Consider the following 17,312-nt stretch of genomic DNA (forward strand, 5'->3'; position numbering starts at 1 on the left):
CATTACTTATATTCTTTAGTGAGTGCATTGTGTTATCTGTCTCAACATCCAAATAACTTCCTGGATGGGCAATCACACCTGCCTTTAAGTAGATTGACCAAAATTGATAAATATTACTTATTACAAATAGCATTGTTTTCGTTGATCCATTTCAAAGTAAGTTACAAACAGAATGCTTCAGCCCTACATACTTCAGCATCTCTTAAAAATAAGGACATTCTCCAACATAACTTCAATCAATCATCATGCCAAGGAAAAATAAACAATTCCCTTGTATCATCTAATACCCAATTTGTACTCAAATTTCCCTAACTATCCCCAAAATGTCTTCCATTGCTTCAAAAAAGGTCCATAGATTGCAGCATGATTGTTATGTTCCTTTAGTCTCCTTATTCTAAATCTATCTCCCCCTCCATATACATCATCTTTACTTCTATAACACTGACTTTTTTAAAAAATGGTCCAGCTGCCTTACAAAATGTTCATATTATTGATTCGATTATTTTTTAGTGGTGTAACAACTTGTTATTCTAGTTACTGTATTTTCACGAGGTGGAGCCTAAATCTAGGGCTGATTACATTCAGGTTAAACACTTTAGGTATTCAGTACAGTTCATATTACATCACATACTGTACATAATGCCAGGTGATTCCAGTGTAAGTGACACCAAATTTTAATAACTTTGTTGTTAACACCGAAATCTCTACTTTGTAAAATAAATCTCTACTTTACAACTAACAAATCAATCAATGGATAAATTATCCTGCAGATATACTGTTCCACATCTGTATTTCACCAAATAGCTTAGTATCCATATATCAATAACAATTTTGATAATACCAAGCATGATGACAGAACAAAACTTGTATAACTATGTGCTATGCTCAATTCTGTAATTACAATCCAAGTGCTTTCAGATTCAAATACACTGAAATATATGGATAGTAAATAAACAGGTATCACAAAAAATACAAAATTTGAGTTACAATGCCTATTTCTCATTTACAGGCTAATCAAACAATACAGATGTTGAAAATAACTCCAATTATAAACAAATGAAAATTGTGTAAGTCTTCAATCTTTTGAATAATGGTCATAGATACAGGAACAAAAATATTTACGATTCCTCAAATTCTATAAAATTTTACTCATAATAAGATATTGGTAAGTATTTGTTCACTTTCATTAGCTGTTTCAACTACTTATGTGGTAAATATGTACTTGTAGGCTCAGTTCATCTCAAACTTCTTCAACTTACTTTGATTTAAAAACGAAAATCAAGAGATAACCATAAAATCATTGATAGCAATCTAACAAAATACAACTGTTCAATAATGTGAACTGTATTATTTTGTAAATTATAAATCTAATTAAAAAATCTTACACATTTTCAATTGTAGAGCAGAACAAGGAAAGATATATTTTATGCATTATGTAAGTTTTACCATGCACAGTTATTAGTGTTTCAATTACGGTATCTCCAGAGAGTATCAAATTAGGGGGCCAGTAATATCACTCTCCAAACACATTTACCATTAACTCTCAATTACAAACATTAATAGAGAAAAGCTGTAGAACTAAAAGAGACAATAAACCACCCTACCCCATTCAAACATGGGAGTGGCTGATACACTGCTATTTACAATCAAAGCAATAAGACCACTACAAAGAGTTGATTGAGTTTAAAAACTGTCTACCTTCACAATGCCACCATCCTATTTAACAGACCTTTTGCTCTTTTACTCCATTTTACAAATGAACAGCAGTATATCACAAATTAACAGAAAGCACCAAGCTAAAACACAACTAGTTCACCCTCAATTTAAGTAAAAAACTTAAAAACACTGTCTCACAATTTTGGAATATGGTCATGGGTCAATATAAGAGTTTTAAAACATTATGCTTAGGGGTTGTGGGCTCGATCCCCAGTCGAGGGAGTGCAGGAGGCAGCTGATCAATGACGACTCTCTCATCATTGATGTTTCTCTCTCTCTCTCCCCCTCTCCCTTCTTCTCTCTGAAATCAATAAAGATATATTTAAGAAAAAAACAAAAAACAAAATGCTTAGGTTTTGTGGCCTATAATCTTAAATACTTCTCTTCCCTAAGGATACATAGTACGTGAATGTAATTATGTTTTCCAACTCCGTACTCTATCCCTTCCGCAAACACTTCTGACCATTCCCACTCTTCTCAACCACACAATCAGTTCTCTCATAGCCAAGTCCCTTCCATCTAAGATTACTGTAGACAACAACTGTGACATATGTGGAAGAAAAGTAATTCTGAATAAAAGCAAATGATGTGCCAAAGGAATACAGAATATAAGAAATAAGTTAATTCTAATATATACTGAATAGACAGATCTTTAAAATGAGTAAATTTATTTATTTGTATGAACTCCTACCATGTTCCAGGAAGAATTAAGGCTACTGAAGTATAGAAACTCTTTGCTTTATACAACAGAAATAGTCTTGAAAAAATTCCAATTAAGTCATGGTTGAAATACACTGAGACAACTATTTAGAGAAAACCTGAGAAAGAACTGTTTTGTACTCAACTAATCCTCTACATATCTAGATATTTTATATGTTCATATTTATAAATAACAAGTGTTCTTCAGGTAGGATCTATCAGTAATAGTTTTAATATTTAAGCTCTCTTTTATATAGATTTGAAAAGTAAAATCTTAAAATCAGATTCATACGGGGGAAACAAGACCACTCTCGGTCTTTCATACCACATTCTTTCAAAACTAAACAATGCCACAGACCTAACAATATCTGAAAAATTAATTAAATCAAATAGTGACCTTTTTTCATAAAATCTTTTCTAAAAAACCTGAGATACATGTGGTTCAAGTGGAACACTTTATAAGTAAGCTTACTATCTATTTAATTTACAAAAGATGAGAAAGTAATTTTCTCTTGAAAACTTGTTTATGCCACCCAGTCTGCTGTTTTGAAAATTCATATGCATGCCCAGCTGGCATGGCTCAGTGGTTGAGCATCGACCTATGATCCAGGACATCGAGATTAGATTCCAGGGTCAGGGCACGTGCCTGGGATACAGGCTCAATCCCCAGCAGGGGGCGTGCAGGAGGCAGCCGGTCAATGACTCATCATTGATGTTTCTCTCTCCCTCTCTCTCTCTCCCTCTCTCTCTCTCTCTCCCCCCCCCGTCTCTGAAATCAATAAAAAAATATAGATATATTTTAATTCATATGTGTGTCTTAGACAATAAGTCCATATGACTGTTCTTGTCCACACCTATACTTTAAAGGTACATCACATCAACTCAAAATTAAATTCACAAAACTTGCCTACTGAAGAACAAATTGACTTACCCCAGCAAGACATTTTTCCAGTGTATCCAATATAATCAACTGAGAGAGATATAAATTTTTTTCAGCAGCTTCTCCAAATATTCTCTAAGAGAAAAGATATTCAGAACACTAAAAGTTGGTTATTACTCCCCACTACAAATCAGCACACATCTGAAAAGTGAGAGGCTAAGGATCAAGAAAATCAATAATCTTCCATTTTATCACCCAGATTATACTATATTTAAATCTATTATTTCTAATTTTAGCCTAATGCTCACACAAAATAAATGATCAAGCAAACAAAACTGCTGGCATTCATTACAGTCTGCCATTAGCCTTGTAACAGTAAAAGAAGATACATTGGTTTATATATTTTAAAAATATGTAGGATTTTGATACAAGAATCTTGAATGGAGCATTTAACCACACTCTGATGCCACAAAATAATTAAGGTCTAAATTCTTACAGCAAAAAAATATTATAATACCAATTACAGAGAATTTTAAGCATTCACTATTCTTAAATTGAATACTACACTATTTACCATACACTATTCACCAACAAGAGACTATGGTTTCCACAATTCAATTTACTCAATAAGAACTAAATGAATGTCAATATCATAATACTGTTTTGCAGTTGTTTTGAAAAGAAGGTTCCAAATATTAAAATATTTTCAATCTAAATGGGAGCATGGCCACTTATTATATAAGTAAAATTCTATCACTGTGCCCCACACACTGCAACAGAAGAGCTCCACAAAATCTTAAATGTATTTTTGTAAATCACTTTACATATTTATTAAAAGCTCCCAGTTTTTCAGAAAATCTTTTCTTCCATAAAGAGAAAATTTTTTGGTAAGGTAAATGATTTTTCACACCTCCATTTTATCAATTTTGTAAGTTTCAAGTATTGTCTAATTAGCTTTTTTAAAAACAAACAAATCCACGCACACCAAAGATGATGTGACTATAAAAATATGAGTGATTTTCACAATCTACAACCAGAAGTCAGTTTCATAGTTCAAAACAAACAGTACAAATTGTGGTTATAAGTACTAAAGACAATCAGAGCAATTTTAATTTAGTCAAGAAATATCCAGATCAGCTGATCTGAATTGAATATGAAGGAAATTTTACATAGGAATTGACAGAGTGGAAGGAATCACCTGAGACACAGGAAAAATACGTTCAAAGGTACAGAAAGAAAACAGCTGGAGTACCTTGAAGTTTAGGAAATGTAAACAGATTTTATAAAATGGAGGGGAAAGCAGCAATTATAAGCTTTTGACAATGGAGTAGCTTCAGAAAAGTGGTATTTGAGGACACTTCAAAAACGGGTGCTCTAACTACTGTAGAATCTGTCACAAGCTACAGGGTAAAGGAAATAAAACAATATTTTCATAAAAGCAATCTCACATTTTAGGACTATAAGGTCAAATTTTATTTGTCATCTACTTAGGACTGGGACATTTTGATATGTAAATATTCAAGTAAGAAGATGAGGAGAATATTAAAATAGATTACTATGGTCAATTCACATATGACGTAAAATCTACATGAAAGCCTAATTCCAGAAAAATAATGGAAAGGAAAGTCACAGATAAGAGAAGTATCTAAGACAAAGAATCAAAAACTAAAATGAAAATTAAAAGGTTACTTGTGCTTATCCACAAAATAAAATGTTTACAAAAAAATGGCTTTCCATACTTCAAAATATGCTCCTCCAAATTTTTAAATCAAAAACAAACCAAAGTAAACTCCCCAAAGGAAAAGTAATCCAATTACTCACCATATTGTTAACATTCTTTAAGATAGTAGTGAGGCCGCTTATAACCAAAGAAAACTTGTATTTGGAAATATTGATAAGACATTCCTTGTTGTGTTCGGTACTGACTTTGGTATGCGTGTTCTGCTGTCCTGTTTTTATTGGAAGCTAAAAAAAAGAGAAAAAAAAGAAAATACATGTTAGCTTACACTTGAAAATGACTGAAAAGAACTCTATTCCTCAATGAAAATCACGAGATTTTAGGAAAATTTTATCAACCAGTTACCTACATTAGTATCTCAAGCTCCAATTTTCTATATATAATAGCAATTATAGTAAATCTAAAATTCTTTGGAGATTTCAATTTTTGCAGCTCTCTTTCTGGAAATCATAAATCTCTATCTACAAAATTAAATCCTTACCCAGCTCTATATAAGAAAGAATGATGACTTACAGAAATAGAGCTATTTCCTTGTAGCTTAAAAATTATTTCAGAAAATGTATGCAATAAAATGCACACAATTCTTTCCCTTATATACTGAATTCAAGCATTAACAGAATGAGACAAAAAATAATCTATGCCCCATACCTCTAGTCAACAATGGCAAACAACTGCAGATTGTTAAAAAATGAGAACAAACTGTATAACCTGGAATAAACAGAGTAAGGCTGACTCAGATAAGATAACCACTCTCAGGTTCACAGTTGAGGGAGTAAAGGCACAACAAACAGATAAATCTCAAGAAAAAGTATATCCTTTAAGGGGACCGCATTTACATTCACCTAAGAATGAGTTACGTTGCATTACCAAGAAGTTCAGGTCTACTCTGTTGAAGAGTAGCATTCTGTATTGAAAGCTCCATGAACATATTTACTGTTTATTAGATCCTGCTAATGCTAATCGAGAACACTGAGGTTCCTCTGTGAAAAAACAAAACTCAGTCCAACTTTATTTCTAAATGGTGCAACTAAAGGTAAAAAAAGACTGAGTAGCATACCCAAGTCTGCTTGGTCAGTTAATAATAGGTGACTAATTTGATAGTAAAGATATACTAAAGAAAAGAGGGGAAGCATTTAAGGGGGGCTGAACAAACACTACAGAATTACATAATGTTAATTATAAAGGTTATGAAGGAGGAAAAATCTGAAAGATCAAAAAGGGGGGATTTTAGAAGTCAGCAGTGGCTATAATGTAGCTTGTAAATCTCCCCAAATCCCTCTGTGATGGTTAATTTTATGTGTAAATTTGATTGGATCACAAAGTTCACAGGTATTTTTGGCTAAACGTTGTTCATTATTTCCAAGGGTGTCTATGAGGGTGTTTCTGGATTATATTAGCATTTGAATAGATGCACCTGGTAAGGCAGTTTGCCACCCCCCACTGTGGGTGGGCATCATCCAATCCATTGAGGACCTGAATACAACAAAAAGGCAGAGGAAGTAAGAAATAGCCCCTTCCACCTGGCTGAGCTGGGACACTGACCTTCTGCCCTGGACAATCCAGGTTCTCAGGTCTTCAGACCCAGATTGGAATCTACACTATCAGCTCCCCAAGTTCTTAAACTGAATTACATCACTGACCTTCCTGGGCCTACAGCTTGCAGATGCCAGATAATGGGATTTCTCAGCCTCCATAACGTAACTCAAGTCCTTATAATCAATGAATCAATCAATCTTCCTCCCTCTCTCTCTCCCCATACATACACACACACACACACACACACACACACACACACACGCCCTATTTTATGGCAAAAGGGACTTCATAGACGCAGTTAAGGTCCCTAATCAGTTGAATCTGAGTTAATCAAATGGAAGATTATCTTGGATGAGCCTGTCCAAACCAGCTGAATCATAAAAGATATTTAAAGCAGCAAAAATGTTTTCTGTTGGTCTTGAAGAAGCAAACTATCTTACTGTGGGGAAGGCCACATGGCAGGAAACAGCAAGTGGCCTCTCTAAGCTGAGGGCCTTAGTTCTGCAACTGTAAGAATCTAAATTCTACCAACCAGTGAGCTTGGGTGGACCTCAAGCTTCAGATAAACTCACAGCCCCAACCAACACCCGGAGTTCAGGTTGGTAAGAGCCTGAGTAGAGAACCCAGCTAACCAATGCCCAGATCCTTGCTTAACTCACAAAAACTGTGAGATGATAATTTGGTGGGTTTTTTTAAGCCACTATGTTTATAACAGTTAGGAAACTAAAACAACTACCAAATCTGTATCTTCAAATGTGTTATCCAAATGCCTATTTGGTATCTCCACATGGGTATCTTATAAGCACTTCAAACTCAGTGTGTTCCTAAAATTTAATTTATAATCTTCCTACCATGTTTTCTCTTTTAGTAAATAGTGCTGCCATCCATCCTGTTTTTCACTTCCTTTATTCCCTTCCTTTTATCCCACTTTAGTCAGTCAGACAGATAAAAAATGAGACAAATAACTGAGCATGCACAACTCTGCTCTACCCTTCTTTACTTGGGAAGAGGCTTGCTACAGAGTACAAGAATTTTCCTCTATGTCAACATGCCAAGAGTTGGCCTACCACTGCAGAGGAGAGTGAGCAACACTAGCTGGGATTGGATGGGTAAGTCTGCCTAATTCTGAGATGCAGTTAATAGGCTTATTTGGGTCTCCAACACCACAATGATCAGTAAAATTTTTATTTATTTATTTTATATATGTTTTGGCCTCCGTCTGTTGTCACTCTTTTATTTCTCAACTTGTTCAGAAGCCAGGCATGTATTTAGGGCCCCCAGGCTCCCATAAGCAGCACAAAAATCTATGCAGAGAGTAGGTAGTAAGTGACCAAGACTTTATCAGAGAAGGTGGTCAGGAAAAGCTTTCTGGAGACGTGATGTTTGAGCAGAGACCTAAATCAAGTAAGAGAATGGGAAGACCCATGCAACGATCTGCAGAAGAGCAAGCACTCATGGCAGACGTGGCAGGGTAAAATAGATCTGATGTTGGAAGGAGTGTGGCATATTCAAAGCCCAGCAAAAAGGCCACTGTGGCTAAAGCAAAGGTAACAAAAGAAGAAAACATAGGCAATAAGGTCAGAGTGAAAAGCAGAGGTGAGTGAGATCATGGAAAGCCTGATGGGCCATTTTAAGAGCTTTGAATATACTCCGAGTCTGACGATGTGGCAGGTTATATTTTCCAAATGTGGTCACAGTATCTGTCATCCCACATGCTCTCCTGCAATAAGTTTTTTTGTTTGTTTGTCTGCATCTAGGCAGGTCTGTGACTGTTTTCTGACCAATAAAATAAGGCAGAAGAGACACTGTGGCAGGAACAGCCCTTAATTGGTTTGGCCGTTTTTCTTTCCCTCCTCCTGGAAGCCAGCTACTGTGTAAAAAGTGTGATTACTTTGAGACCATGCTGTGAAAAGCCCAGTCCACACAGAGATTCTGAAGAATGACATGCCATGTACAGAAAAAGGCAAAAGGCACTGAGGTATCAGACATGTGACTGAAGGAGTCATTGGAAGGGAGGGATTCTCCAGCCCAGTCATCCCACCCAACAGCATGTAACTTACCCAGCTGAACTTGTCGTGAAGTTCTGACTTGCAAAATTGAAAGCAAAACAAACAGGTTGTTTTAAGCTTTGGAGTAGTTTGTTATGCAGTAATAGATAAACAAAAGAGAAGAAAAGAGCCTGGCTGGGGTGGTTCAGCAATTGAGTATAGACCTAGGATCCAGGAGATCATGGTTCGATTCCCGGGTTGTGGGCTTGATCCCCAGTCAAGGGAGTGCAGGAAGAAGTCGATCAATGACTCTCTCTAATCATTGATGTTTCTATCTCTCTCTCTCCCTCCCTCTCCCTTCCTCTCTCTGAAATCAATAAAGATATATTTTTTTTAAAAAAGAGAGAGAGAAGAAAATACTGAAGGGATGTAAATAAGAAGTAACAAGAACTGACTTATGTTTTTAACAAGAGCTTTCTTGCTGCTGTATATTAGAAGATAGTTTAGGCAAAAGAAAATGGTAGCTTAAGTTAGGCTAGTAGGAGTAGAGGAGAAATTGTGAGATGTTATAATAGATTTGGAAGATGGGGAGGGGACTATTTAAAATGGCAAGCTGATTTTGAAGTTCACTAAAAATAAGTCTGTGAGAATGCCCAAGAAATTTTTGAAAAACAAGAACAAGAGAAGATTTGCATTATCAGGTACTGAAACATTCTACTGAACTCTTATAACAAAACCAGTACATAATAAGCAAAAACTAATTAAAGACATAAAGCAGTTATTAGTATGTACATAGACATTAATGTAATAAAGGCAGTATTTCAAATCAGTGGTAAATGAATGGATATGTCAATAAAACATTACCAGATGAACTGGCTATCCATCTGGAAAAACAACTTATACCAAATTTTAAAATGTATGTGCGTGGGGGGGGGGGGGGAGGGAAGCTACTGTGAAAAAAACAAAGCCACAAAACTATTAGGAAAAATACTATAATACCAAGGTAAGGCAGGTTTTCCTAACAAGATAAAATGCAGAACCATAAAGAAAAAAAACAGATATTATTTGCCTACATAAAAATGTTTAAATTCTTTAAAAAAGGAGGCGGGAGGACACTTACAGCACTGACAAAGAAAAAGACAAGTAACAGAAAATAAAAGAATGCACAGCCCTGACAGGTGAGGCTCAGTTGGCTGAGTGCCATCCTGTGCACTGAAAGGTCTTGGATTTGATTTCCAGTCAGGGCACATGCCCACGTTGCAGGCTTGATCCTTGGGTACACAGGAGGCAGCCGACTGATGTCTCTCTCTCTCCGCCCCACCTTCCTCTCTAAAAGTCAATTAAAAAACAAAACAAAAAAACCTTTAAAAAAAGAATGTGCAAAAACTAGCAGCCAAAAGGTTTACATAACTAATACATAAAGTTGTATTATATATTAATCATACTATTCAATGGAAAAACTGTTGAAGAAATATAGAGCAATTCACAGAAGATGAGCGTGGTCAGTAAATACATGAAAATATGCTCATTTTACTAATAATTTTAAAAATACAAAATAAAATTAGACCATTTTTGTAACTACATTTTTCCAAAATAAAATTAAGTACTATTAGAAAACATAACACATAAGGAAATGACTAAGTCTAGAGTGGGTATTTTTTAAAAAGAATAAAATAATAAAAGGGACAAAATAATTTTTAAAAAATAGGGTAATTGTATTTGAGAAGCCTGAGGTATTTTTTCTTTTTCTTTACTTTTATGCATTCCTCTTATTTTCAATTGGCATGCACTACTCTCCCAAATGAGAGGGAAAGTAAATTAAGCTCTTTTTTAAACATTTCATGCTACCATACATAAATCTTTGGATATTATGGCAGAAATGTAGAGGATCGAAACTACATTAAAAAAAAAAAATCACCTTTTAATGAAGATCTGTATTAACAAGCTGTTAGCTACTTAAGATACAAGATTTCAACAAATAGGAGGATTTAGCAAGAGAAGGCATAACATTAAGCAAAGCACTGTGAACAATGGATAATTTGTTTCTAGTTGCACTCAGAAAATTCTTCAAAAGGTCACAGGCTAAAATCTTTTCTCTGTGTACATTTTAACCAGTTTCTAAAAGGTCCTTCAGACCATGATGGGGGTGGGGATGACATTAAATTCTCTTAATATAAATTTCCAGCTAATGAGAGAGAAAGCTAAGAAAAAAATCATACCTGCAGGGAAAAGCACCTAGGGGGGAAAAATCAAACTAGGAAAAAAAGACACATCAGCTGTAGACACCAAATAAAAACATAAATCAGGAGAAGGTATCAAATATTTATACTAGTTATATTAACACATTTCCCAAGGTGAACACTGCAACACTGGTATGTATTATGACTTTATACAACATCTAATAGACTTCAAAAATTTTAAGTTTTACATTCATTTTAACATGTGATTTAAAAAATAAAATTAGCATATCAAACCTATGATTACAAAGATATTATTCCTTTGATAAGCCTAAGTGAAAAAGGCAAAAGAACTTAAAGTTGTTAAAGCTAAGTAAACGATACAGGATATGGCTAAACTGATACATGAATGACTTGAGTTAGGAAAACAGTGTGGTAACACTCTGAAATTTAATACTGAGCTCAAAAAACAGATGTTAAATAACTGGGTTTTTAATATAAATGCTTTAAAGGTATTTGGGGACAAGGAGATTAACATGGAGCCAAACCAGTTTTGCCAATAAGTAAATTCCAATATCATCCTTCCTAAACACTTCCTGCCTTAGTTTCTTCCCATCTTATTATTCTGAACTTATAGATTACTCAAGTTTTTTCATACATAGAAGCCCCTGACTCAAAAATAAAGAACCTTTTTATACCAAGTAGTCCCAACCACTAACAAAGCTCCAAAAGCAGATTCCCATATGTCCTTGCCAGATTCTCCAAGGAAGAGGAAGATGTGTTTCCGTCAAACATGAACTTGGATCCATAAAAAAGGCTGGCTCTTCCTTTTCCCCTTACCTCCCTTCCCTTCAGTGTAATAATTCAATACAAAAGCCATTAGGAGGGGCAGAGCAACGTAGACATTTGGGGGGGGTGGGGAGTGGGATAGAAATGGGATGTAGGATATGAGCAGGGTGAGTAAGGCATTCACCTGGATGAAATGGAGCATGAGGAAGGTGAAGAGGGAACCTGCATGTGGAAGGGAGCCCAGCAAAGAATGTCAGAACATGAACGGGGTAAGGAGAGACTCCCATAGAGAGCAAAGTCAGGCACAGGATATTAGAATCCAAGCAGGTGAGAAAGGCATCTGCATGGGAGAGCAGGCCACATAGGATGTCAGAGCCCAAATGGGATAGGGAAGGTGTCAAAGTAAAAGTGGGACGAAAAGACAAGAGTGGGACCCAGCAAGGGGTGCTGGACTGTGTTGGGCTTCTGCATGGTGGGAAGGGGGATGTTCTAGCACAGAGTCTGAGCAGGGTGAGGAGGATGTTCACAGAGGGAGACAGCACAGGGGAAGGTATATGAGTCTGAGCAAGGTAAGGACAACCAGTAGGGTTGGGGGTGGGGGCTGAGGGACAGCAAGGGTTGCTGGAGCTCAAGCAGAGTGAGTAGGGCATCTGTGCTTAGGAGTAGGTGGTGATAGGGAAACAACATGTGATGACAGGTTGGTTACATAAAAGGGGACTGATCAAATAAGTAAATATATTAAGAATAACAAGAGCCAGGTTTCCTACTGCTAAGGAAAGATGTTACAAATAAAGAAGGGGGAAAATTACAAAGACCCCTCTGGTGTTGAACTAAAATTAGAGATGGCATAAACATACAGTTTTCAATGTAGACATATAAAACTAAATATTGATATAAATATGTACACACAAACAGATGAATATGAATACACACATTCTTTAGTTCTGTCCACTAAGAGGACTTAGAAACAAAGACAACTCAGTATTAATGAGTGCACCTAGCCCCCAGATCTTGGTTTCTAAATACCATTCTCCAATAAAAAGAACCAGGCCTCTTTAGAAAAATAGCTAATTCCAGCCCTGACACAAGGAAAGTTGTGCAAAGCCTGGAATATTTTGTTCATCCAGGAAGAAGGGAAATACTCAAAGAATGGTAAAGACATAAAAAGGATACAGAAGCCAGGCTGAAGGGGCTCTCACTGGCTAAATCTAGAATAATCTGAACCTGAAAACAAATGATAAAATATTCAATAAATAAAGAAAGCCTTTAGTCTGTACTCACAGAAATTAATAAATAAACTGAAAGCCTGATAAGAATGGAATACTTAGTGTCTAAGAACCCCCATACAGAGTGTGTGTGTGTACAAGGGAAAGGGAGTAACTTCACAATGGAGAAGCTTGTCTCACCATCTTAATTAAGTGATCAAAGTTAGGATCACTGGTAATGGGACAATCTAAACTGTGCAACCTGACAGGATAAAATGAAAAGAGCACAGCACCTGATATTCACACTTCCCATATTTTAACAGGGTTGGTACTCTAACTAGTAGAACACCACAGAAGTGATGACGTATCTCTTCCAAGATTAGGTTATCAAAGGCGGAGGCTTTCATGTTCGACTGCCTAGTCTCCTCTCCACCCCCTCCTCCAATCTCTCTTTTTTTTTTTTTTAAATATATCTTTATTGATTTCAGAAAGAGGAAAGGAGAGGGAGAGAGAGATAGAAACATCAATGATGAGAGAGTCATTGATCAAGCCTGTAACCGGGCATGTGCCCTGACCGGGAATCGAACCTCGATCTCCTGGATCCCAGGTCAACACTCAACCGCTGAGCCACACCTGGCTGGGCCCCTCCTCCAATCTCAATCTCTCTCTCTCTCTCTCTCTTTCTCTCCCCCCCCCCCCATCATCTGCTCTAGAGAAAGCCAAGAACCATGTTTTAAGGATACTCAGGTGGCCTTTGGAGAGGTCCACATGGCAAGGAACTAAGGCCTCATGCCAACAATCAGGCAAGTGAACTTACAAGCGCATCCTTCCTCCAGTCGAGCTTTCAGAGGCCTACAACCCCAGCCAACAGTTTGACTGTAACCTCAAGAGAGAACCCTGAACCAGAGGTACCCAGCTAAGCCACTCTCACATTTCCTGACCCACAGAAACTGTGAGATAATAAATGTCAGTTGTTTAAACTGCTAATTTTTGAGGTAATTTGTTTTGCTGCAATAGATAACTAGTACAGTGTGAGCTGAAGGGCTGAAAGGCTAGAGGACACCAATCACAGACCCCCCCACAAGAAAAATAAGACTTTGTCCCAACAGATCCCTGCTGGCTACAGGTTGCATAAAAGATAATATTTAAATCTAATCAGAAGACCATTTATAATTCTAGTGAAAAAAACACCACCAAACAAGTGCCTTAGAAGAAAAAAAAGAAAAGTATTTCATGTATCTGAAATCACATATCCTTCCTAGCCTTTATGCTACCCAGAAATTCTAGTACCATTTCCAGTTTTGTTTTGTTTTGTTTTGTTTAAAGACTGAGAACATTCTCTGTGTTAGGCACTATGCTGGGTGCTGCAGATGTAACTGTGAAGAAGAATGATCTCTGCCCTAGCAATACTTTTCAAACACCAAAATTTCTATACTACAAGGAATTTTTTTTGGTGATAAATGATTCTACAGATATATTTTTCAGCGTACAGTTGACCCAAAACTTTTATTTTTACAAATTAAATCCTAGAGGTACTCCATCTGATCATCCAATACAACATTCCTGTAAATAAACTACTAGTTAACACTTATTGAGCACAAGTACCAGGCACTAACCACATGCTACACCTCATTTAATCTTTCAATTATGATTATTCGGATTAATCTCGGCCTCCTTCTCTGCCACTCTCCTCTCATTCTTCCACTCTAATTCATGTATTGAGGTGCGATTCTCATTCTCTGATTCTATTTTCAGAGATGCCATTCTTGAACCCTAGAACAGGTATCCCATACATGCCCTGTGAACCTCCTTGATTTCTACTATATGGTCCTTAAAAGAACTGTAATTAAATAACCAGATGATAAGTTTAATATTCATCACTCATGCAAGAATGCAAGTTCCATGGGAGTAGAGAAGGTATCTTTCTTGTAACCTGTTTTATCCCCTGTGGTTAAGTCTTAAAAGGCAATTAATAAGTGCTTGCTAAACAAAAGAATGAACTACAGTCTTGTATCACTTAACAACAGGGCTACCTTCTGAGAAATGCATCATTAGGCAATTTCATCGTTGTGCGAACATCGTAGAGTGCACTTGCACAAACCTAGATGGCATGGCCTACCACACACCTAGGCTATATGGTATTGCTCCTAGGCTACAAACCTGTGCAGCCAGTTACTGTACTAAATACTGTAGGTCTTGGTAACACAATGGTTAGTATTTGTGTATCTAAACATAACTAAACATAGAAAAGATACAGGAAAAATACAGTATAAAAGATAAAAATGGTAGACCTATACAGGGCACTTACTATGAATGGAGCTTACAGAACTGGAAGTTGCTCTGGGTGAGTCAGTGAGTTAGTAGTGAGTGAATGTGAAGGTCTAGGGCATTACTGTTCACTACTGTTGACTTTATAAACACTGTCCCACAAGTTCTCCCCCTGCTTCCTGTCTATAACATCGAAGCTGTCAGTGCTGCTCCACGAACAGGGATCCGGACTGCACTGATTGGAAATATTGAGGAGAAGCTGGCTAGGCAAGGCATAAATAAGCATCATTGTGACTGTCAGGAGGGAGTAAAAGGTGGCCTGAGGATCAGTAGGAATAAGAAACCAAGATGGAAAGATAAAGGAACATAGGGGATTCTCATGGCACTGTGGTTTTGGCTGCTGTATGCTGGCGCAGTGGTCAGATTAAGGAACTTTGTGGTATTCATTTAAAAAAAAAAAAGAGGGTGTTTAACATGGAGAGGGTATAGAACTGAGGACTCAATACCTTTTTAAAACTATTATGGATATTGTCACATTTCCTGCTATTTTAATGCAAATATTTTCCCCTAACCACCCTCCCCTCCCCCCCCCAACCGCCCGCTGGTAACCATCAGCTTGTTCTCTGTATCTATGGATCTGTTGGAGTTCAGTATTTTGACTTTGGAATTTTGTTTTTGGTTCCACTGACACTATCTGGCAAAAAGGGTTCTCTCTAGCATTGATTTGATGGAAGAAATAACACTTATCTTTATCTATGCCTTACATCATTACAACCTGAAAATACTTCCAAAGTACAGGGACAGGCTGGGTCCACATTACCACAGAAAGCTTTTACTCAAGTGGCAGTGGCACTTAATACTTGTTAAGGTAGCTCTTGTGGAGCTGTGTCCTTGTACAGGAACTTAGGTTCTCAACAAAGAATTTACAGTAATATACTCTGAAGACCATCAAGCTAGATTGGGGTGGGGGTGGTTAGAACCCTCTGTGCTGAAACAAGTCACTATTCTGTGCACTCAAAATTGAGGTGCGGTGAGAATCTATTGCCAAGCCTCACAGACACTGCTCCCATTAGAGGGGAAAAAAATTTCTCCTGAGCCATATATTCTTCTATTTCTTACATGACATCTTGTTCCATTATATTACAGGACCACTGTTGTATATGTGGTTTGATGCTGAACAAAATGTCGCCATGTGGTGCATGACTGCAGTGTGTTACACTGACTCTATCTCCTTTAATAACAACATCTTTATTATCTAATGCAGTGTGGTTTCTGCTAGTCTATCAACATGGTCTATAGATAGTTTGGTGATTTCAGAGGAAAAATCAAGCAACTACTTTCTTCATCTGTATCTTACAAACTTGAAACAATGCCCAAAGACCAGACCTGCATTTGAAGGGCTTTCAACAATAAAACTGCCTCATCACAAACTCCCCTACAGTAAAGTTCATGTACATAAGCTTCCAATTCTCTCACACTTAAGAGAAAATATTTCAAGTGAGATCAGACAGCCCAGAATCACCAGGCATAAGGAAGGCTTGTCAACATGAAAGAAAGGGAACCAAGGAAATACATACACACATGAATTTTGAGAAAGAAAAAAAAAGACAATGCAGGCATCAACGGGGACAAAACTTCACACTCACATAATTATATACATCCTGAAAGACATTAGGAAAAATTTTAAAGAATGCTATTTTAAAAAGAGAGAGCAAGTGAGAATAAAGAACAGTAAAGAACATACAGAAAGTTAAATATGACAGTGTGTCAGACTCCCCAAGACCACTCCCAGGTTCAGTGGTTTGCTAGAAGGACCCACAGGACCCAACATATAGTCACATTCATAGCTATGCGTTACTACAACAAAAGGATACAAAGCAAAATCAGCAAAAGGAAAAGGTGCAAGTTCCAGAGGAAACAAGATACAAGCTTCCAAGAGCCTTCTCCCAGTAAAGTAAGACTGGACATGCTAAATTCCTCCAGCAATGAGTTATGACAACGCATGTGAAATATTGTCTACCAGGTAAGTTCACTGGAGACTCGGTGCTCAGGGTTTTTATTGGGGGTGCCCTCTGTCTAACACATACCAAAGTTCCAGGCACCCAGATGGAAATCAGGTGTTCAGCATAAATCATATTGGCACAATTTAAGCACAGAGAACCATTCTTATCAAGGTATGCTAAGAACCCTTCCAAAATCCAAGCTCCCAGACACCAGCCAAGAGACAACCTTGCAAGCAGAACTTTCTGAGGGTAACAGTCTCAGGCCTGCAATGTTAACTCTCCACAGACAGATGAAATAAAACATTAAAGAGTT

The 17,312-nt window shown here is 37.0% G+C and overlaps 1 protein-coding gene across 4 annotated transcripts in view; it reads right to left on the reverse strand.

Annotated features, from left to right (window-relative positions):
- Positions 1-17,312, reverse strand: part of NF1 (neurofibromin 1) — a 191,453-nt gene that overhangs the window by 148,644 nt on the left and 25,497 nt on the right. For all 4 annotated transcript variants that reach the window (XM_081161369.1, XM_081161370.1, XM_081161368.1 and 1 more), the window contains exons 2-3: positions 5,117-5,260; positions 3,347-3,430 (exon numbers count right to left, since the gene is read on the reverse strand). In XM_081161369.1, the coding sequence (XP_081017495.1) occupies positions 3,347-3,430; positions 5,117-5,260 (228 nt within the window). The remainder of the gene's footprint in view (positions 1-3,346; positions 3,431-5,116; positions 5,261-17,312) is intronic.

This window comes from Miniopterus schreibersii, assembly GCF_964146895.1.
Source record: "Miniopterus schreibersii genome assembly, chromosome: 16".
Classification (NCBI taxonomy): domain Eukaryota; kingdom Metazoa; phylum Chordata; class Mammalia; order Chiroptera; family Miniopteridae; genus Miniopterus; species Miniopterus schreibersii.